Below are 24014 nucleotides of genomic sequence, written 5' to 3'. Positions count from 1 at the left end.
CTGAGATGTGAGGTGTGTCTATTCCTGAGCTGGTTTCAGTAACCAGAAATTCAGGTCTCATTTGAGGTTACTGGGGGTCTTGGCGTAGGTTTCTTCCTGGAGTTTTGGTACAAATATACAAAGGTAAGATTTCAGCTTTTCTAGTTTGACACTGCTTATTAGTAAGAAAAAAGGAGCATACCAGAGAGACATTAGCCGCTTGATCTGTCAGGGACATTTCCAATCCTTTTATTATGACTACAGTGTTACTTGAATTATTCTTCACATGACTATAGGTGCCATTATTTTCTTATCAAATTTCGGTAACACTTTATTTGGATGGTCCACTGTAGATTCTTTGTAAATGTTCAGCATATATTGAAGTAATATCCAACTGAATAGTCATTAAATGCCACTGAACTTGAAGTTGAATGTAACTTAGATAGTTCACTATAGATGCTTTGTAAATGCTCAGTCTGCCTTTCAATAACATTCAACTAAATATCCATTAAATTCAACTGAACTTGAAATTCAGTGTGAAAGAGTTTATTAAATCTATCCCTAAACCTAACCTAAACCTAACCTAAACCTTAAGGCAAAACCTACATCTACTCCTAACCCTAACCCTAACCACAATGTTGTTGATAATCAACTGAGGATCACCAGAAAGTTTGGTAATGATTTACGTAGCTGTAGATCATCTATAGGGGACCATCCAAATAAAGTATGACCCAAATTTCTTCCATTATTTCCAAACAAAGAAGTAACTATTAGTAACTATTTAAAAAAAATAATCACAGGCCAAGGCTACTATCAGGCCTAGCCCTCTGAACTTTATTTACTTTATTTATTACTTTAATTTTGCAAAGACACTCTTAATAATATGTGGTTACAACTGAGTCTCTCTGCGTAGTCCCACTTGGTGCTCACCAGTACAATTTGTAACATACTCAGAATCACACAGACACACACAAAGAGAGCTGCATACACAGAGAGAGCCATACAGTATAATATGATTATGATTCAATCATCTATTACTTTAATACACCTGAACAAATTCACATTATCAAGAAAAGATCCCTCAATTTGATTGTGATGTCTTATTTTGTGCAGGACAAAAACAACAGAAATGGCGTCCTCGTCTTCGGTAAGTCCTCAGGAGTTGCCTTTCTACCATGCCATTATGGCGGACGTCCTATTTATGTGGAATGTCTGAGTTCAAACAAAGAAGCAGTTATAATACTGTGCTACATTTCTCTGTTTTTTTCTGACAGTATGACTTGGTATTTTCTCAGACTGAACTAGTGAACTGGAAACTGAATTACAGTGTGTGTTCAAAGCAAACTGTTTTAAGCAGCCATAGAGCAGGCCTTAATTAGAAAGAAAATAGCATAATTATTGATTACCTGCTATGAAGACCTTTAATTGCTATAATATAAATATTTTAATGTATACAATTACTTACAGTAAACATCCACTACAGGATGTTTAAACCTGTTCCAGTAGAGCATATTGTGATTAGTTTTGATAAGACCCACACACACACACACACACACACACACACACACACACACACACATATATATATATATATATATATATATAATATGTGTATTTTTTACAAGGAATTTTATTTAAATGAATGAAAATGGCCAAGGTGTCTCATAGTAATTGGTAAGTCTACATTGGGCAGTAAAAGTTGTATGGCTAAAACTTTATTCCCCATGGCGATTATGAATGGAATTTTTACTTTCAACTGATTTTAAGACTTGGTGGCCTAAACAGTAATCTGATCAGACTGCAGGTGGAGGAGTATGACTTTAATTAGTCATTCACACACTATGATTTTAATGATAGAAATATACTATATGGGTATCAGTGAATGTTTACAGTTTGAAGGCTGTATGAGTTAATTTAACCTATGAGTTAATTTAAGCTAAGGTTCAGGGAGCAGATGGGCAGCAGGGCTGTAACTAAAATAATTATGTTATTAACTGAGTAATCTACCCATTTTATCCACATTCTTTAAAAGGCAAAAATAATAGATTTACTTAAACAGTAAGGAACTCTGCACAGCCTTGCAGGAATTCTAAAGTACTTTGCTTGAAACAGTTGGGAGTTTAATAGTCTCACTATGAAATACATATAGTTTAATGTAAATCTTGTTCCTAAAACAGTTCACAGCAGGATGTTTAAACCTGTTCCAGTAGAGCATATTGTGATTAGTTTTGATAAGCTCAGAAATATTCGCAGATATATAAAAAACTTAATTACTCGAGAAGTTTTCCAAAAAACAGAGCTGGTCAGTCCTAAACACTCACTACGCACGCTGCACCACAAATTACACAAGGGCCCCGCCACCCCCTCGCAGAACTATCCATCTGGTCTTAAGAGTGAATTGCAGGAACAGCAGTTAGGTAAACTTGTGTTCTCTAAAAGTTTGATGTTAACAAATAACAGAAAATACAGCTATATATTACATTTGATAAATGCTAATGCCGTTGTTTACACACTGCAGCTCGGAAAGATACCTGTGTAGCGAGTACACGTGCTCATATGCGCATGCACGAAATGAAACTTGTACTTTGCAGCAGCGGCCTCTGTGGAGTCCAGTACAGTCCACTCAGTATAAGGGTGCGATGGCACACTCTTCATTGGAGCTCATCATTTAAAACAAGACAATGATTATCTAGTCTCCAAGTCAAGGTTTAGTTACAGCTCTGAGTAATGCAAAAGGGAAAGCAATGGGTTGACATTGGCTATTGATTAAATATTGAATTTAAAAGCTGATTAGCTGGGCATACTGTGCAATATGGATGCACATCTCCATTTTTGTCATTTGTCAGTTTTTGATATAATTTGAAAATGCCTGTTGCTCTTCGCATTATGTATAAGTTTCATGATGAATGGACCAAAAGAAACAACCCAAAAAATCTGGTTCCAATGACTTACATTAAAAGTAAAGTATGTTTTTTCCTTCTCCTGTAAAGTCATAATTTTGGAGATACGAGGTTTTGAAATAATAACCACCAAGCCATAGTATAAATAGTATTTTATATTTAAAATGTACAAAAGGAAATCTGGGGCAGACAGTTTGAATGGGCCTGATGCAGCTGATAAAGTTAATAATAGTATCATCTCATTTAAATATTGTTTGTTTGAACCTCATTCTGTTCTTTACAGGTCTACTTATTGTAGACCGACAATTAGCTGTTTTAAAGGAGGGAGGATTGTAGTGGGAGCAAATGTTTTACATGGCTCATGGGTCAGGTAGTGGGACTCCCTTGCAGAATTTTGCTTAGGAACCCAGGGAGGTCAGGATGGCCAATAAACTACTTAAATACTACTTAGTAAATTCCTTTATTAATACTTTTACATTTACTCAAGTAAATTATCACTACAACAGCAGTTTGCTTACTTAAGTAAGGATTTTCAGTGCTCTTTCCACCTCTGTACAAGTGTCAATACCCTGACAATACTGTGGCGATACCTCCCCACTCTATTCTGCCTATGAAGAAGAAACTGCCCATAGACATTTAATAGAGTGTTGCCATCCAGTTCAGGTACTGATGTCAGTTTCTCCTCTGAGTTCAGCAGCCTCTGTCACTGGCCTGCATGCCAATCTATTTAGCTTAAAAAAAGAAGCATTTTGTTTAATCTTTACCTCATTATTATTCACTGTCTCGCTATAATACATTATAGAATATAAACAGAAGAGGCTAATTAGTCAAATTAGCCTTCTGTATCGATAAAGCAGATTGTATTGATACAGGACTGTATGTACAAATCTGGACATAAATTCTAAACATTTTCTCATTTTCTTCCCCTTCAGAGCACAAAAACTTTCAATTACTGCATCGATAACAAGGACTATGAAATATCTTGCAGGACTCCATGCACAGTACTGGAAGCACTTAAGACAGATTCAAATTTCCAGACAATTCACCAAAAAGAAATGCAGCCAAAACAAACAGGAAAAAATAAAGAGCAAAAAACAAAAGACATTCTGATCCAAAGAGGGGTGCCTCCTAGAGCGGCTGTGAGTCCTCATTTCCCATGCCAGTTGCTCACAGATGAAGAGAGACTCACAATACAGTACATAACAAAGCAGGGTGATGATGACACCGGCGCTTCGCCGCAAACAGTCAAATCTGGAGACCTGGTCACTTTCAATATTCAAACCCAAGGAGGAAGAAATATCACAAGAACGATCATGAAGAATACAAATATACCAAAGGATGTGTTTGATGTTTGTGTATACGCCTACAAAGGAGAAACACTGAGCGAGGCACTGGAGAGGGATGGAAGATTTGCAGATGTCGTTCAAAAGCACTGCAATCTAACTGATATAAATAGAGGGCATACTGTTGGAATCACCTCTTTAGTTGACAATCTTGATGAAAGGCATTTTAAAATTAACCGCAGTCATGCAGGCCCCATCGGCCAGGCATCAAATACTGATAGTAATGTACAAAATGTCTCGAAATCTATCAAATCTGAAGAAAGAGAATCTGAGGACATTCCACAGGAAAACCAAGACCAAGCACAGAAACCATCAGGCACTGAAAAAGCAGCTGTGGATATGAAAGATTCACAGGAAAGTGCCAGCAATGACAATGCAAAGAACGCGATTAAAACAATTAGAAATAAGCTGAACATAACCATCCCAGAAACAGAACAAGAACAGCTTTATTTGGAAAAACTGTTAGAAGAAGTTACAAGAGTACGTTCACAGTTCCAGCAAGTGTCAAAACAGCTGAAGAAACAAAATGATATTTGGAATATTTTCAGAGAGGAATATGATAAGAGCGCACGGAGTTGCACTGAGGTGCACACCGTAAAAACTCTCATGATGCTTGCTGACAGTGTCTGCATGATTCGGGTAAACACCAAAGCATGCGGGACCGGGTTCATTCTGTTTCATATTCAAGCTCCAAACACTCCAGATTCAACTCTACCAAAACCCAGACAGTCATTCATCCTCACTAATGCTCACGTAGTCATGGCTGCTGTTGAATCCAGTGGGAGGAAGTTGCATGACGGCATCACTTTAACTGCAGAATTTGAAGAGTGGAAAGATGGCAAGAAGACTCCACACACTACGACAGCAAAGAATGAACTTGTTGCTTTTAAGTACAGTCCAGCTGACCATTTGGACTTTGCTCTGCTGGAGCTAGAGGACAGTAAAGAGTGGCAGCTTCCTGATGGTTTGCTCACCAAGTACAGGCCTTCCGCTCCTAGGGGTGGAATCTGCATCATTGGGCACCCTGATGGAGGAGACAAAAAAATGGATCCAACTTTCATTGTGGAACCTCAGAACCAATACAAGTCTGTGACGACACACATCATCAAGAATGAGCAGTTAAAGCCTTTCATGCAAAAGAAATGTCTAGAAGAGAGGTGGACATTTGATAGTTCTAGGATAACATACAACACCTGTTTCTTCCATGGTTCATCTGGTTCCCCAGTCTTTGATTCTTTATGCAGCCTAAATGGCATTCACAGTGGTGGCTACTCTTACAAAGGACATGCAGGTGAAACAAGGAGCATCATTGAATACGCTTATCCTCCGGAACCCACTTTTGAGTGCATCATCACACAATCAGCAGAGAGAGGCAGAAAAGATGTTTCTCAGTACATTCAGTCACAACCCAACATATCGGAGGCTTTAAGACAGAGAAATCAGAGTAAGACGCTGATCTCAGGACTTGATACCAAAACATTCCAACGTATCTTGGATATAAAGTCAGAGGATAAAGGCACCACAGATGAAGAGCCTATGGATACATCCTGATACAGGTAACTATCCCCATTCTGTAAGACTCTAATTCTGCCCTTCATCAACAGACACACTGATGGGATCTGGTGGGAGAGAAATCGCCTTTTGATGTGGGATTTAATCTGTCAACAAGACCATTGGAAGAGTTTAAAGTTCAGCCATCCAGAAATCATTGAAGATAAAGAAATCTCAGTACTGGACCTTTTTCATATGTTCTACACAATCAGCACAACCAGAAATATAACAAGAAACAATAATCAGTGAACTGAAAGAAATCAACATGTAAAACCTTTACTTCAAAATCATGTCTGGACTGCAGTGGACGAGAATAGCGCAAAAATTAAATATAACTTATATTTGATGAAATAATTTGCTTTTTCAAATTGAGAACTCAGTGCAGGACGTCAGTTTTTAACCAAATTCAAGTGAGTTCAAATGTGTTTAAAATGACAGTTTGGGCACCCCGGGCAAAATTACACATTTTTTACTTTTGTGAAAAAAGTAAAATAAAGTTAGAACCACCTCTGTATGGAACAGACTTAAATATGACATATTTCTACAAACCTTAAAACAAAGAAAACATTATATTGGTCTCAAACAGCCCAAAGCGAGGAGCTGCCTTAAAAACTCTGAACACAAAGTAGCAAACAGTCTATTCTGTCTCCTTATAAAAACTCTTTACTGACTTATAACATTAAAATCATCATGACAATCCAGCCTGCATGGCTTTCATCAGAAGCAACATCATTTTAATGTTATAAATCATTGAGGTGTTTTTATAAGGAGCCAGAGTTTGCTTTATGCGAATTTTCATACAGAATTATTATTTAATTGTTGAATTTAATATGCTGAAAAAAAAATAAAACATAACATGTGGCATGTGCATACGTTTGACCACCATTTCAGGCGGTACTTATAATCAGAAAGACCCCCTTTGGCAGATGTGACAGCCTGCACTTTTCTTCTGACCAGCTAACAATCTTTCTCTTCCTGATTTACGAATTCTATAAATGCTTCTAGTTCAGACAAATTCATATGCTGTCTTGCATGCACATCATGTTTGACATCCAACCACAGATATTCATAAAATTAAAGTCTAGGGAAAGTGAGGGACACTCCGAAACCTTAATCTTAGTAGTTTAAAGTTGGTTTTGATGTATGTTTTGGATCAGTGTCTTAAATTATCCAACCTCCTTTCTTCTTTAGTTTCTTCACTGACTGTGGGACATTATCACCCAGAATTTGCTAATATTAGAATAATTTATTTCCTCTGTCCCAACATTTCTTGTGCCATTGGCTGTCACAAAAAAACCCAAAGCATAATATATCCACCCCATGCTTAATAGTACTGTTCATCCTACCTGTCCTCCTGCATGAAAATAGAGACCCTTAACATACTGGCTTATTCCTGCACCACAGTCAACACAATAAAAAGCCTTTAGATACATTATAAACCTTCCTTACCTTAGACCCTGTTTACACCTGGTTACTTCATGCATCTTGAGTATTGGGATTATATCTGGATGAGGCAAAGCCACCTAAATGCACCCAAAATGCTTTTAAAACAGCTACCAATCCAATTTCTCAAATCACTTCAGGAGGTGAACTGAGACCCATTTGAGCCACATTATAGCAGTGTAAACACATCCGTCTCTCCAAGACATATTCGACAACCAAAACCCCTCCCAGTACAACCAAAATGCCTCCCTGTAGAACTGAAACTCCTCCCAGTACAACCAAAAGTCCTCCCAGTACAAATGAAACTCCTCCCAGTACAACCAAATCCCCTCCCAGTATAACCGAAACTCCTCCCAGTACAACTGAAACTCCTCCCAGTACAACCAAAACTCCTCCCAGCACAACTGAAACTCCTCTAAGTACAAACAAAACTCCTCCCAGCACAACCAAAACCCGTCATAGTACAATCAAAACTCCTCCCAGTACAACCGAAACCCCTCATAGTAAAACTGAAACTCCTCCCAGCACAACCGAATCTCCTCCCCATGAGGTACATCCCTGGGCATGTGATCCGTGTCTGCATGGAAGATAATCATGGAGGACGCACATGGTTGGGGACCAAAAATATTTAATAGCAGTGTGGACAGACACACACACACACACATCTTCTCCTTCTGGGTCGCAGGGGGTGCTGGAACCTATCCCAGCTCTCATCGGGCAGAAGGAAGGATACACCCTGGACAGGTAGTATGGACAGACACTACTGTGGAAAAACAAACTCCAGATGACTTCATAAACAGTTGGTTACTGGTTGCCACATAATGAGTGGATTTGCATATTCCATCCCACACAGCAACCAAAGGGCTGGGCTGAAAAATACAATGAATTATAGCACACTTTATATCACTTTTTGGTTATTTTTTTATCTTGTTTTTGTTTAAATTCTTTTGTAAGTGGTTTGGTTGTAATTCTAGTTAATGACTTTGCTGAGTTGGGCAAGATACATTATAATCTTTATGTTGAAATTATGATGATTATTAAATTAAAACAACTTCTACTAAAGCATAACATTTTTAGTTTCATTTCTGCTTATTTGTTTTTTTTTTCTGGGGTTTAGACTGTAACTAGTACTGAATTAGTGCTGTTATTATAATACTGTACTGTGGTTAGTAATGCTATAGTAAAGAAAATGGTTCTATATAGAACCATGACTACTCAAAGAACCATGAATAAAGTGTTCTTTGCATCATGAAAGTGTTCTTCAGATTATTGAAAAATGTGCATGAATGTGATATAGAAGGTTCTATTATACAGAACCTTTTGAAAACGGTTCTATATAGAACCATATACAACACATTCTCCATCAATCTGAAGGACCTTTTAATCAAGCAAAGGGTTCTCTGAGTGTTCATGGTTCTATATACCCTTGAGGCACCATCTTTTTTAAGTGTGTATAAAGGAAGTATATCGCTGTTGTCGGAAGAAAACCTCGTATCTCTGAAATGGTAACTTTACAGGAGAAGGAAAAAATGTGCTTCACTTCCAATGTAAGTCAATGGAACCAGATTTTTTTCTAAGTCATTTTAGGCTGAAAAATAGAAATACAAGGTTTTCTTCCGACAACAGCAATATATATATATATATATGTATTTGTATAAAATTTAGAATTTTACAGAGGACAAATGCTGCCCCCTTACATGTTTCTGTAATTTGTGTTTCTATAATTTGTGCATTAATAAAAAAAAACTGTGTACATTTTCTTTACTGTGAAATATTTTCTCTCCTTCATTAAACACACCTCTTATTTGTCTGAGTAGTCAGTATAATACGTTGAGATTTTTGTTTGTGTGAATATCATTAAAAATTAAAAGGTCCTGGAAAAAAAGTTTTCAGAATTGTGTGGGACAAAAAAAGATACATATTAATAATATTCAAAATAAAGGGGACATTAATGAATGTTGAGTGTTGCTCAAAGTTTAGATTTGTTACTTCTCATTTTAAAAGCTTTGAGTTAGCAGTTAAAGTCAGAAGTCACATGACCGGTCTGGACAGTTTGAGCTCTTACTTAAACAGAAATACTCAAAAACTCTCAATAGTGCTTTAAGCATTACACGCCTGGATTTATTGAATGTTTACATTCAAACGATCAGTTATTTGTTTTTTTTATGTACACACACACATTAACTCATTTCTGTGGTATTTGAATGGAAGTCTAGTGTCTATAAGAAACACTGGGGAGCAGCAGGGTCGAGTGAAAATGAATTACAGACAAAAGAAGTGAAGTTGATGATGAAAAATCTGTGAAAGTCAGTTTTCTTTGAAGACTATTTTGCCTGACTCTTTGCATGTACCTGTCCGCAATTAATGGATTTTTAAAAATATGTTTTAGGCCAAAACTTTCTCTAAAGCATCATAAAACAGTGCCTCAGACTTCAGGCAGCATTTTCATAAGTGTTTAAAGTAATGAATTTCTATGATCACTTTCACACAGTACTGTACTGTACTGTATGTGTACAGAACATCCTGTAGAGTCAGTCTCATTTTTTATTTGATTTATTTGTAGCTGTGCTGTTTCTGTAGCTTTCTTATATAAAGACGTGGTCAGACGGCTCATCAGCTGCTATCTGCCTGTGAACAGAGACGTTGTCAGTCTCTAAAGGTCAGCACTGGAAGGTCTATTCTGTAACGTTGGGCAGTCCAGACACCACACAACAGCTGAGCCCACTGCATGGCACAAGCATGTCCTGGGCATCGACCCTGCAAGGGTAAAGATTGAAGACGTTTATCCACTGCACTACAGTGACTGACTGCTATACATACTTAGGACCTTTAATCTGAATCTGCTGATCTACTGCAAATATTTCCAGGGATTATTATAATTAATTGTGTAATTAATTGCAATAATTGACTCTAAATGTTTGACCATGATTTTTTTTTCAGCAAAATATAGTCAGCAAATCAGTTCAGTGAATAAAGTTTATCCAAGTAACACCCCAGATGTAGTCTATCAGCCAAGACATGTCTGGAGTACAAATTTCTTTAGTTTAAGGCTGCGAGGCTGAAGTTGCTAACAAACACTAGAACTCAATAGTCACCCAAGTAACTTTTGAGTTTTTTAGCTAATTCTAATTATCTAATTAGCTAATGTTTACAGTTCACAATAAGTTACACTGTATCCTAAACCACATTAAGATCTGGACATGGTTTGAGCAGATTGAGAGAGGTTTTGGTTATTTTCTTTATGGAAATGATTTGGGCTTTTTGGGTGACTATTGAGCTCTAATGTTTGTTAGCCTTGTGGCTCCAGTTCTAAAGTAAGGAAGCAGAACTTGGACTCTTGGCTGATCGGCTATATCTCGAGCAGTAACATTCAGTAACATTATTTTTCAGCATGTGAAAGCTCATTAATGTGAACAGGGAAATGTGATTTTCACAGAGTGAACACAGGCTCCAGTTTTCATCTCTGACGTCCAGTGAGAGCTATGACAGACTAGATCTGCCAAAATGAAAAAAAAAAACAAAAAACAGTACATAAATTATATATATAATTTCATATGCATTAGATTTGCAAAGAATAATGATGATAAATTGAAAACTAAATAAATGTACATAGAATTGATTATATTAATATATAAAACCTGACATAAATTTATACGCCTGCATTTACTTATATGTCTGTTTCATTTTTTATTTATTTATTTTATTATTAAATGTTTCTTTATTAACATTTTTTTCTTTTTTTTTATTCATTTATTTCCATAACTATTCATTTCCATTTTCATTTCCCTATTTTATTATTATTTCTGTATTTCCTTCTGTATTTCGTCTTGCTCTGTCAGCGATAACTAAGGACAAGACAGTGCAGTAATGGCTGCTTACAGGCAACAGCAGAGAACTTTTCGAGAGGAGAATTCCCACTCTGCAATGTCTTCCGGGTTTTTCAGACGCTGGAGGGCGCTCCCAATAAACTGGCTCTGGCATCAAGTCGCCAGAGATCTGAGACTCTCGGCTGATCAGGCTGGAAATACAGGTACGGATTATTTACTCTTTCTTGTGGAGGCTGTGGAGACAGTTTGATCCATTTAGCTGCCTCTGCTGATACAGAGGTCGACCTGTAGTGTTCAGAACCTTAGAGGAGGTGGTTCATCGTCTTTTCCTGCAAACTTAAGATCACACCCAGACATTTGCACTTCCTGTGGAGCCATCGAGAGTTATTCATCGTCAGGTTTGTCTGTCCGTGACACTGCAGCTCTTTATGGAGTGAAAAAACAGTTTAATCAGCTCTTCTCCTCCTGGTCTTGATTGCTAAGCTTGAACATGAAAAACACGCCACCTCATTATCATATGAAGGAAGAAATACAGAAAAAAATGAATTAATAAAATAATAAACAAATAAATGAATTAATGAACCAATCAATAAATAAAGCGAACAATTTAATTGAAAAATATGTAAAAATGAACATAAGCATTAATAAAAAATAAATTGAGAAATATAACTGCAGAAAAAGAAAATATGCAACCAAAATAAGCAATATATACCTTATTTAGTTATTTTTATTTATTGATTCATTTACTGAGTCTTATTTTTTTTATTTAATTTATTATTCATTTCGGCACATCTAGTCCACTTTGATCGCCAACTAAACTGCATTTGCTTGCTATTACATTGCTGTACATGCCAGCTCTGCTCATGGTCGGTTGCTAGGTAACAGACATGACAGTTGATTGTCGACCTTGATCGAGTAAGTTAAAATTTCCTAACTTGAGATAAGAAGATTAGATAAAATTCCTAAATTAAGATAAAATTTGCTTCTGTAATACGAATTTGTGAAAAATCTTATCTTGACCTGTCAGATCTTAAGACAAAAAGATAAGAATTTTCTGAGGTAATGCCCCTGTTTCTTAATCAATATCGATTGGTGATGCACATAAAACTTAGTCCATCCGTGTCTTGTTGGACAGCATTTGTTAAACTGAATGAGCCCACTTCACTATCCTAATGCTATTCTATTCCAACATTTGGGCCCCAAATTTGGGGGGAATCTAGAAAACAACAGTAGATGAGCAGAACTTACAATGGAAAATAAAGTCATGTATTGTTTAACTTCTGTGATAACAGAGAGTCTCAAGATCAGAAACCAAAATCAATTTACTTCTAAAACTTTTGGAGGGCCCTCTGACCAAGCAGGGCCCGGGTTACCCTGCTAGAAAAACCAGCATTTGTTGTGTTGTGGATGCTGGTATGCAGGTCCAGCATCATGACCATGCTGGGTGACCAGCTAAACCAGCACCAGACAGGCACTATACTAGCATAAACCAGCAGAGACTGTGCTGTTTTTTCAGTAGGGTAGTCAGGTCTTAACCGCCTGCTGTGTTTATCTCAGTATGAGACGCTACGCTGCCCAAAGCAGCTTTCACTGTTTGGGATGTTCAGGCATGCAACTCAAATACTATTAGGGTTGCTACCTGTCCAGGATTTCCCTGGACTGCCCAAGTTTTTGGATGCCTGTCCATTCCTGGACACACTATGTCCAGAAATAACTGGCTCTGTCCAACCTCTGCTAATATTTAAACATAGTTATCAGTGATGTGGCCATTAGGGAGAATTATGGGAGATGTAGTTTATTAACCTATATACACATGAATTTTGGGGGAAATGTTGGATTAAACTCAATGTTTTAAATGCAACATTAATTGATTATTATTATAATAATTATTCTTAGTATTAATCAGACACAGTGCACACATGGTGATGTGTGTATTTCGGAGTACAGTGGAAACAGAAACCACTCAAACACAACTCAATGGTTCTAGATACGTTTTTATTCGCTCATTTCAGGGAGAAATCTCATTCACTCACTCCTTCACTCACTCCTCCTTTCTTTCAGGGTCTCTTTTAGTTCCTTCTCCACAGTCTTCTCCAGAAGCTCCTCTTTCCTGAGCTCCTTTCCTCCTGCAGCTCCTTCATCTGCTTTTTCAGCTCCTCATCCTTCTTTTTCTGCTCCTTCTTCCTTTCTTTCTCCTCTACTTTCCTTTCTTTCTCCCTTTCACGCTCCAAATTCCTCACCCTCTTCTCCTCCTCCTTCATCTGCTTTTTCAGCTCCTTATCCTTCTTTTTCAGCTCCTTCTTTCTTTCTTTCAGTTCTTTCTCATCTCCTCTCTTTTCTATTCTATCGTCCCTTTCTCTCTCTACATCCCTCACATTCTGCCCCATCGAGGCCAAGGAGCTGCAGATTAACAACATGAACTCCTTTGTTATCTTCATCATCTCCTCCTTTTCTGTTACCCACCTCTCTCGTTCCTCCTTCATCTCCATCTCCATCCTGAAGAGTCTCTCTTTCAGCTGGAGGTTTTCACTCTCCACATCCCTCACCTGTTGCTCCATCATGGCCCTGTTGATGGACATTTCCTCCAGGTGATTCTCTGATCTCCTCATTACCTCCTCCTTTTCTGCTTTCCACCTCTCTCTATCCTCCTTCATCTCCATCTCCATCCTGAACAGTCTGTCTTTCAGCTGACTGTTTTCTCTCTCCAGGTCCTGGTAGTTTGCCAGGAGGTCGTCTCCTGCTCCCAGTCCTGTCTCCTCGTGCTTCTTTCCCTGCGCTGCTGTCAGCTCCTCCAGCAGTACCAGCAGGTAGTGTTGCACGGTCATGTTCTGCTCTATCTCCACAATTTGATTGGTCTCGAGCTGCTCTCTCACTTGGGACACTTCTTCCTGGACTTTCTCCAGTTTATCCAGGGCTTGACTGTACACATGAGCTGTGTTCTGTAGTGCGTCACCAACAGCAGCTTTTAGGTCTTTAATAGAACTGTCCATTTTTCAGGACACTGCACTGAAAACCGTTCGATAAACTGGTTCCAGTAAATCAATGAACAAATTGCTTTCAGTTCTCACAGAGATCTGAACACAAACCACACGGCGCACTGCTGAAGTGCAATAGTGGAAAGTGGAGGTTTTACACCCATATATATATATATATATATATATAGTTTTTCAGGGCGGCACTATGACGTCACACAATGACGGCACAATCCCATCGATGACGTCATCAATATATAACGTGACTCGAAAAAAATTCCATGAGTAATTCCAGCCAGTACACGATGGGGTCCTGCTGTAGGCCCGTGCGTGGAGTTAATTTTGTGCCAACGGTTTTAAAATAAAATAATAAAACCCACTAGAAAAGCGTTCAGCTCGTAAATGTAAACACAAGGTCGCAAATTTAAATAATAATAAGAACTGAATAAAACTCAGTTTCTCGAAAGAGATCCGGTGCAGTTCCTCGGTCAAACGCTAGATGGCTTCCTGCATTAACAGCGCTGGGAGAGTTCAGTTCATTTAACTGATTCGGTTCGTACGAACGAACTGTTCGGATCAATGAATGGAACATCTGGTGATTGAGTTTCCTCCAAGGAGCCGAGTCTCTGTACTGTTTGCTGATACAGCCCCTGTCCACTTTATGAGAAACCCCTGCGTCCGCCCACTGCTCGCTGCACTGCAGTGGGGAACCTCAAAGAGCTCCAGGTCTAATGATTTATGTGAAATAATAAAAATAAATCACCATTCTGTCACTTGTAGTTTATTTTTTATTCAGTTTTACTCGTTGAGTTCAGATTCTGCACATATTGCTCGTGTTTCGTTGTTAAGTTTTGGCTGGAAACGAGAGCTAAAAGGGGGAAAACTGTCCACTGAGGATGTTTTTCTCTGCGGTATCTGGGTAGAAACAGTCGGGGGCGTCGCTGGGCCAGATTTAGGGGGGTTAACTGCCTCAGCTGTGCCTACAGAGATTTTCTAACTCCATAAAAAAGAGGAGACGACAGTCTGGCTGTTCAGTGGCAGAGCACGGGGGGAAAAGTCTAACGCCCGGATCAGCCAATCAGATCAGACCTCCTCAGTCGTAAGCCAATCATATCAGACCTGGGGGAGGGGCTCTGGCGCTACTCGCTCAGCAAAATATCGACAGTCAAAACCGCTGAAGGCCTGACAAAGTTTTGGCTAAAAGCTCACAGAAATAAATATTAGGCCTCTTTTAAAATGTATGATATACAGAGTGAAGCGGTTAGTAGTTACAGGGTGAGGACACTTTTTAACCCTTTAGTGATTTCTAGTTCATTTTTATTCAGTTCAATCATCACACTTGTTGCATTCAGATAACGTATTGTAGTAATGCTCGAGTTTCAGTGTTAGAGTTAGTTATTCATTCAGCCTAATGAGAAACTGTAGAACAGACTCAGTTTATATCACAAAACCTACATTTAGAGTCAGTTATTCATTCAGCCTAATGAGAAACTGTAGAACAGACTCAGTTTATATCACAAAACCTACATTTAGAGTCAGTTATTCATTCACCCAAATGAGAAACTGTAGAACAGACTCAGTTTATATCACAATACCTACATTTAGAGTCAGTTATTCATTCACCCAAATGAGAAACTGTAGAACAGACTCAGTTTATATCACAATACCTACATTTAGAGTCAGTTATTCATTCAGGCTAAAGCTACTGGGTGCTGATTGGTTAGCATTACTGCTACAGGGTGCTGATTGGTTAGCATTACTGCTACTGGGTGCTGATTGGTTGGCATTACTGCTACAGGGTTCTGATTGGTTGGCATTACTACTGCTGAGTGATGATTGGTTAGCATTACTGCTACTGATTGCTGGTTCTTTAGCATTACTGCTACTGGATTGGTTGGCTAGCTGATATTGGTGAAGCGGTTTGCTCTCACTGATGTCATGAACAGACATGAGACGCTGTTATAAATTCCTATAACTGGAGTTTGTTTATATTTTGTAATATATTTTATAAAAATATAACAGCAGTGTTAAAATGTTTTATGCTGTTCTTTTGTTTAGTGCAATATACAAACTATGATTTTGTGCAGAAGCTCCACAGGAACCCATTAATTTTGGACTTGCTCGGGAGCGCCCTCTAGTGTCTGACAAACCCAGACAGTCCTTATTGGGTGACAGTCCTCCTCACTACACATTCGGTCCTTGCAACTTTAGCCAAAACTTACGACAATAGTTTTTTGCAGCTCTATAATGGCAGAGAAACATAAAATCCTCTCATGTTATGATTTCGATGAAAAAATAAAATGTACAAAGTTCCTTTATCAGTAGGTTATGGGGCGTCAAACGTACACAACTTCTGACATACAGAAAATTAGAAATGAGTCATGTCAAATACAACCTTTTTTTATAAATAAACCAAAAAAGTATTTTTTTATCACTAAAAGTCATTTTGAAGTAAAAACGCTGTTCAGCAACAAAAAGCACAATACATTTTCATTTTATTGCTTCAAGTTTGTGCAGAATGCTAATAGCTATTGTAACACTTGTAACTTTTCTAGCACCAGTGCTACCTGCTCAAAAAGGTTTTGTACAGTATGGACAGTAAAACTCATCCAAAAGAATGAAATCTTTTGTAATCTCAACATATGTCTATCTGTGGAAGCTACTCTTTTAGGTGTTGTTTCCATGTGATTGGATGAAATAACTCTAATCACATTACTGTATACCTTCATCACATTCATTAAAATGAGAGATGACAACACAGTTTACACTTCTGACTCAGTAGCTTGTTCATTAAATACCCCTGATTACTTAATTTGGTGTGTAAATCTTCAGCTTGGTGGAAGATCATGGTGGCTAATGCTACAGTCAGGGCCAATGAAGTGCTTCCTTTGAAGCTACTGCTTTAACTACATTTCCCAGTAACTCAGCTTTTTTTACAAATCAAGCAGCTTTTCAAGCTGTAAGTGAGCTAGTTTTGACATAGATATGGATGGATGTTTTGGACTATTACATCCAACATTTCAGAAATCATGTCCTGAATGAACAGGGGTCTGGCAGTCTTCTCCATCTCCATCTTTTTACTCTGCACTGCTTATCAGTGTCGACTGATTGAGCTCCAAAGCAACAGGTAAAGGAAGTCGTTGAATTATTTTGTTCAAATTGTACGCTTACGATGGACTGGGGGTGAATCACTTTAAAGGTTGTACAAACAAAGTTGCATATTCCTTGTATTTGAAGCTTTGTTTCAAATGTTCCAAATGATTTAACGACAATAAAAAACAAATAAACACAGTTTTTACAGACTACAGTCTGCCGCACTGATGACGTCACTACCACGCGTCCTACAGAGCGGCGCCAGCATCATTTCACAGGTTTTGTACATCGTTTTAATCTGTGCAGTGGCTTAGCAGTGTGTTTTGTTACTGTATTGATAGGGGTGGGCAATATGATGACCATTAATCGTTATCGTGATCATTTTTTGTTCTGATAAACAGTACAGTTTCTGAGCCTATTGTAGACATTGTCAGTACTTAAAGAGCACTGACCACCTGCAAAGGAGAGCATAAGTGAAATTAGTGAAATTAGTTAAATTAGTCCAGTTTAAATCCAATTAAACTGGACTAATTTCACTGTATTCATAGTTTCACTGTATTCATAGTTTTGATAGCAGTTATAAATGTGACTATTTTGTATTAAATGTGACAATATTTAGTCTGTACAAATTTCTATAAGTATCGTGATGTACAGTTTTTTCCATATCGCCCACCTCTAATTCATAGCTACTGTGCAAAATGACACAAGGGTCGCAAAAAGACGTTCACAAACAGTTTTCAGCTTTAAGTGATTTCTAGACCAAAACCCACTGGTGATTCAAAATGTTTTGACCACAACCAGCAGAAGGCGTAGGTCTGCACGTTTGCTCCCCACAGAGGGCACTGCTTTCTCCCAGGGAGCTTAATCCACTGGAGTCAAGACTATCACACAAAGATTTCAAAAATATATTGGTGTTTGTCTGGGGAACTGTTCTGTCCCATAAGTCCACAGGACTAAATTTAAGGGGGGGGGGGCAACGGGACGTGTCCCCTTTAATTTTGCTCTTAGCACATCTACAATATTTTGCTATCAATGCATCTAGATTTTGTTTCTTAACAGTGTGTTGTGATCGCTTCTGGATGTTGAAGTTGACAGACACGTTTTAAAAATATCACTTTAAAATGACGATGGCCTGAGCAGAGAAGATCTTTGGTTTAAATCCATGATGACCTGAGCAGAGAAGATCTTTGGTTTAAATCCACGATGACCTGAGCAGAGAAGATCTTTGGTTTAAATCCATACTTTCCAATTATGTCTTTACCTCTCTGCACACAAGGCAGAGGGGAAATACAGTCCATATACAGTCGGCAGGTACAGCTGAAATCAGACTATAATCCGGAGACTAACTTCTGTTGAAAAGGTAACGTCTGAGACTGCGATTTCCTTGTGAAACGCCCCAAAAAACAAAAGAAAGTCACGGCATCTTGCAAACGTCTGCTTGCAGGTGGCAAAACTCATGAGACCTCAGATGGATGTGTGCTAGAAGACTGGGTGCAAAGCATGTCGTGAGGCATGAATCACAATCAATGCCAGTTTCATGCTGTAAGATTCCATTTGTGTCTCTCAAATGGATCTCAAACCCCAACATGTCTTCATGTAGGTGATCCGGATACAAGAAGTGTCATTAATTCTCAACACCTATAAAACAGAAAAATACATTATACATCCTTTTACTTTTTTTAAACAGTTAACATGTCAACAATGTCATTCAGAGTGGTTTGGTGTGAAATGCTCCATTCTAGCGTCAGAATTGTTCACAGTGGTGTTGATAGGAACCAGACATTCACTCAGTAAAGGTTATTACTTGAAGTGGTTATGAATATGTTGTCTGATGTCTTAATCATTGTTTTATGATAGTTTTGGCCTTAAATGACATGAAGTACATTCAGGTTGTTGTGAGGCCAAAAATCCTCAAAGAAAATGAATTTTATCAGATTTTCCACTACTTTGCCATCTTCAACATTACATATAAAAACTCAGAAGGCACGTGTAGGTGGTTCTGGATAGTAAATAAAAAGGCTGTATTTGTGTTGTAGACACTGTGGACCCTGGTTCCTATCACCACCACTGTAAAGAGATTGACTCTGCAAATTCTCTACAAATGAACCATTTCACATCAAATCACTCTCAATGACTGTTTACATCTCAATGTCCGAATTGTGAAAAAAAAAAAAAAAATTGGTGGAATTTCCCTTTGGGTGAGTTGAGTGCTGTGTTTAAACATGAATTATTTTTTTTACTTTCAGCTTCTTATCAGTACAAAGAACGTGAGCTACATCTTACCTCCTAAGACCCCAATTCCTGAGGAGCAGGAGCAGGAGCAGGAGTAGGATCAGCTTCTGTAGACTGCAGAGACCGCAGTTCACAATTGCGTATCATTGTGTTCTAGAAGGAAAGACAAGAAATTTGGTATGTGCTGTTATAAAATATTATTCTAGTATTTGCAAATAAAGGTTTGAGATGTAGCAACTGCATCACGCAAACAAATCTAAACTTAAAGGGCCAATTTCGTCAATTCTTCTTACTTTTATGAGTGAGGTACACTTGTAACATTTATGGGGTTTTGTGTACCAAAAATAGTCATAATATTTTTGTTACTGTGAGCTAAATGAGCTAAATGATTGGTTGCACTGTATTAGGCACTCAGAGAGTCAGCTTCTGGGGCTAAACTTAGGGCTGAATGATTTAGACAGAGTACCCAATAGTGATTTTTCTGGCCAGTACTAGGACTGCGATTTGATTTGCACTTGTTTTATCTAAACTGAGCTCCATGCCTTCTTTGCCAAGAAGACCACGATTTTCTTTTTCTGGCTTGTTGGTTGTGATGTTACAACACACGGGTGTTTGTTTCTTCTGATTGGTCTAACACATCTACAAGCAGTTCACAAGCTCAGTGTTATTAGGCTGAATTTCCCCACTCAAAACTTGATAATGTAAACTATAATTAAAAATGCGGCTCTCACAATTAGAAAATTGCACTCTTTCAAATTGTGATTTCGACATACAAATGATTCATTTTTCAGCCCTAGATAAACTGCTGTAGGCTCAATAGGTGGATATAAGTAAATTAGCAGGTTTGCCTGACATCACAGAAACAATCGGTCCCCAATAGTTCCTCTAGTTAGTTTCCCTTAGTTTCCATTTCTTGGCAGTAAATGGCAGATTTAGAAACAATGTTTACATATTATTTCAAACTCTGTTGTTTAAAAAAATACAGTTTTCAGTGAAATAGGCCTTTTAATTGAGCAATAAATAAATAGCTTTTTTACATGCTAACTACAATTTCATATTTTGGCTCTCTGATCAACTCATAAGACATGGAATACATATAAAACTAATGTGAATATAGTAGTAAAAAAGTTCATCTTCAGTAAACTGGCTGCTGAGCCTTCCATGCCAGAAAAAAATCAATCTACAGCTGGTAAGTTATATAAGTTTGTACGTCTATTTGTTTTACATCTGTTTTTTTTTTTCAAGGAAATTTGTATTTATTGCTTTTTATAAGCTTAAGATGACATACTCACCACTGGACACGTGCACAATCGACGTAAGCCCTCTATGTCATCCATAAAACTGTGACAGCGAAAGATAATGATAATGAATATCTTCTGTAAATACATATATGTGACCATATTTTGATCAAATCCAAACTTACTTTTCTCTGAATGTCCTCCCTGTGTAAAAACAAAAGGGACAGTGAGGTGAATTATAAACTGATCATGTTCCGTGCATGTTCTAGCAGTAAATTCATTAGTCTATTCTAAAAGGGTTATATCGTACTTAAGGGCTATTGAAGAAAGAAAAAAAAATGGAATTGCATTGCTAATTAAATTCCACTATGTGGAATTTTTCTGCCTGTATAACATATCAAATATCAATTTATAGTTATAAATTCATGATCAAGTATTTGTTGTCATTTCCATTGCTAAGTGAATCGTACCACGTTGAAGTACCTGTGATGCATTTGGTCATTCTTATTGTTAGTGTGAAAAGCATGTAGAGCCAGAAATCATTGGTGGAGCTAGAAATAATGCAGACCACTGACTGGTCAAGCACAATCGTCACAGAGTCAGTTATGTCGTCACAAGTCAGACATCTGCCACTTTAAAAAGAAACACCAGCCTACTAGAATCACTGTCTGTGACAGTTACGACTGGATAATCTCTACTAGTGTTTACTCTTAACAGTAAACACAAACAACAGTGTTGCGTGACAACTACACAACCTCCAGAGACCCTCGTCTAATTTCATGTTTCTGTACTGTGATGGTAAACGGACACAGGTACCTGAGCAGGGGGTACCTCTGGGTGTCTGTTACTGCCAGTGAAAAAAACATGCTAATGATGATATGCAGCAGAGCTCCCTAAGACGTGGCCCCATGTACTGATTGTTTAGAGCACAAACTGTGTCATGTTGGTATATTTGCTGTACTTACAGAATGCAGATATTTGGAGAGCAAAACAGCACAAAGCGAAGACACATTCAGAGGGTATGAGAATGACTCGCAGATCCATTGTACGCTCGCCATTTCCTAATGGAACATAAGAATGAAGAAGAACAAAGGATCAATAAGACTTTTACTCCTAAAACCTCTTTTAGGAGACACCAGGGCTGCAGTAGTTCCACAGGATTCACTGGACCCACCACAATACATTGCAGTGCTGGGCTAATTTTTTTTTTGTGGTTAGCCAGGTTAGCCAGCCCAGAGTGGGTGGGGGCAGGACAACACCTAATAGCCTAATAAATGACTGAATGAATTAAATCACAGAATAGCCTAAATTAAATGATCAGTTAATAATTAGAATATATAAATAATATCTAACAGCAGAAGAACAAAAAGTTATAAACTCATTCTGAATAGTTGTGAAGCAACCAATCACATGAACGTCATTCAATTTACATTCTTACAGACTAACGGCTAAGCCCTCCGACAGCCACAGCTGTGCAAAGTGTTCTTAATGAAGGCGAATACATGATAAAATAGACTAAAAGCAAGCCTGATGTGTGGCAGTCATTTTCAGTCGCGACTAACGCAGATGGAGGTCAGCTATACAGGACTGTGGGAGGGGATGGGACAAAACATTTAAGTTGAGGGCAGGGGCAGGTCAAAAGATTTAAGCTGTGGGTGGGAGCGGGACAAACAAAGCAGATTTTCTGTGGAAGGGGGGCTAAAAAAAGGTACCACACAGATCTCTGTCTCTGAGGATATTTATTCAGCCTTTTTCTTGTGAAAGTTGGCACTACATCATGGTTTTGTGCAGTTTCAATCATGACTACAACTAAACAATTAATACTTTCTTTGTAGATATTCAGTTGATCCAATTCACATCACACTGTGTCTCAATCCTTTGCATTATCCGTAATAGTATCTTGGTCAGATTAAGCCAGCCCAATATGGGCTCCTCTGACAGACTGTAGCACTGCTATACTGCAAGTCTGAACACACAACAGGCTACCTGTGCTTTAAGTCTCATACTCCCCACTGAGAGTAATTAGAGTAATAGAGGAGAATACTTCACTGGCTTTTTCAGGCTGTCCATTTTCTCCTTATAGACTCTGTTTGTTAGGATTCTAGTACTATTTTTGTTATGGTGGAATTGGAAACAAGGTTGTTTTTGTGTTGTTTTCAACAATTAAAAATACAATGGGGCAAAATATACTTGAGCAATCATCATTACTGGATGGATATTAGTGGCAAATAGTACTATGTTACATACTGTATGCTTTTGTTGCAATGCCTCTATTATAAGGCACACACAGTGATAGCAATGCAGTGATAGCAAGGTTAAGGTTTGTGTTGTTAAAAGGTTTGCATTTGACAATTTGCAGTGCAATGACATTTATTTTTGAACTAAATACTTTTTCTGTAATGAATTTGAGCAAAACTGTCACACATCTGTGCTCCCAACAAATTATGATGATTTCATTTTTCAACATTTTTTAAAATGTATTTTTTACTTGCTGTTCTTTGTGATATTGCAAGTAAAATCATTGGCAGCCAGCATATATTTAACAAAAACAATCACTCAAAGGCTAAAACCCAAACTTTCTATACATATTCTGTAAATTTGGTTACACTTTATTCTAGGTCAGCATTCATAGGCCTACAGGACCCTTACATAAGTCCTTCATAACGACTAACATACACCTACATAAACATTTATAAACACATATTCTGTCACAAAGGATGCTTTGATGTCAAATTGACACAGCATGAACAGCAAGAGACATTCATCTTTTCTGCTTTATTATTTATCATTATGTTGTATTATGACACTATTTGGGTTAAATGACACTTTGTAGCTCAGTATGTTTATCACAGTGACATAATGCTAATAATATGACAGACTGCACAGTCAGGCTGGTTGAACACAAGTAAGCATTTTCTGTGACTGTAAGTTAAAGTGAGTTTAATTTCACCAGTTAAAAGATTTAAGCTGTCACATCATCAGTCTATGTCACTGTGAAATAAACTAAGCTACAGAGTGAACTCTTATAGTGGGCTGTCATTTGTGTCATGACAACCTAATGTCAGAAAAAAAAAATAAGCGTCACCTGACAGGTGTTTTGTCGACATTTAAGCTGACAAAGGCAGCCTTTATGACAGACGTCACCTCTTGAAATAAGTCTTAGTAAATGTTTAAGCAGGTTTAAGTCAGCTGGTCTGACAATCTTATGTAGATGCCTTACACCCTGCAGTAAAGTCTTTCCAAATGTACTAGCTGTGCATTTCACAATTATCATCATTGTCAGTGGCGTGGAACCGACAGTGTAGAGCTCACTTACGTGCTTTTAGGATCAGTTCTACAACCAGTGCAACAGAATTCACAAAAATGAGACCCACTGCACCAAGCATGTAGAAAAAAGATCTCATGTTCACATTAACTTGGGGGAGACCATCACATC

General features: G+C 37.9%; 2 protein-coding genes and 1 long non-coding RNA gene across 4 annotated transcripts; 1 reads left to right on the top strand and 2 right to left on the bottom strand.

The window, feature by feature from the left end:
• Positions 1-7525, top strand: LOC118809114 (protein FAM111A-like). The gene is made up of 3 exons (XM_036572101.1): positions 1-123; positions 1093-1126; positions 3812-7525. Exons 2-3 carry the CDS (start codon positions 1109-1111, stop codon positions 5771-5773), a joined length of 1980 nt encoding a protein of 659 aa, XP_036427994.1. The 5' UTR covers positions 1-123; positions 1093-1108; the 3' UTR covers positions 5774-7525.
• Positions 7526-12907: 5382 nt separating this feature from the next.
• Positions 12908-14033, bottom strand: LOC118808941 (DNA ligase 1-like). Its single transcript, XM_036571822.1, is given in 3 exon segments — positions 12908-13158; positions 13161-13379; positions 13503-14033. Coding segments are annotated over 3 exon segments (828 nt in total). The 3' UTR covers positions 12908-13080.
• Positions 14034-16493: 2460 nt separating this feature from the next.
• Positions 16494-23968, bottom strand: LOC118809113. 2 transcript variants are annotated; one of them, XR_005007338.1, is made up of 7 exons: positions 23895-23968; positions 21544-21639; positions 20764-20782; positions 20633-20681; positions 19392-19493; positions 18279-18746; positions 16494-18240 (listed from the first exon to the last, which is right to left on the bottom strand). It is a non-coding gene; the product is annotated as an uncharacterized LOC118809113 (long non-coding RNA). The 2 variants fall into 2 exon arrangements; XR_005007337.1 differs by having other exon boundaries at positions 16494-18746.
• Positions 23969-24014: the final 46 nt, after the last annotated feature.

This window comes from Colossoma macropomum, unplaced genomic scaffold, assembly GCF_904425465.1.
Source record: "Colossoma macropomum unplaced genomic scaffold, Colossoma_macropomum, whole genome shotgun sequence".
NCBI lineage: Eukaryota > Metazoa > Chordata > Actinopteri > Characiformes > Serrasalmidae > Colossoma > Colossoma macropomum.
The sequence above is the reverse complement of the archived record's forward strand: the minus strand, read 5'-3'. Positions and strand labels throughout refer to the sequence as shown.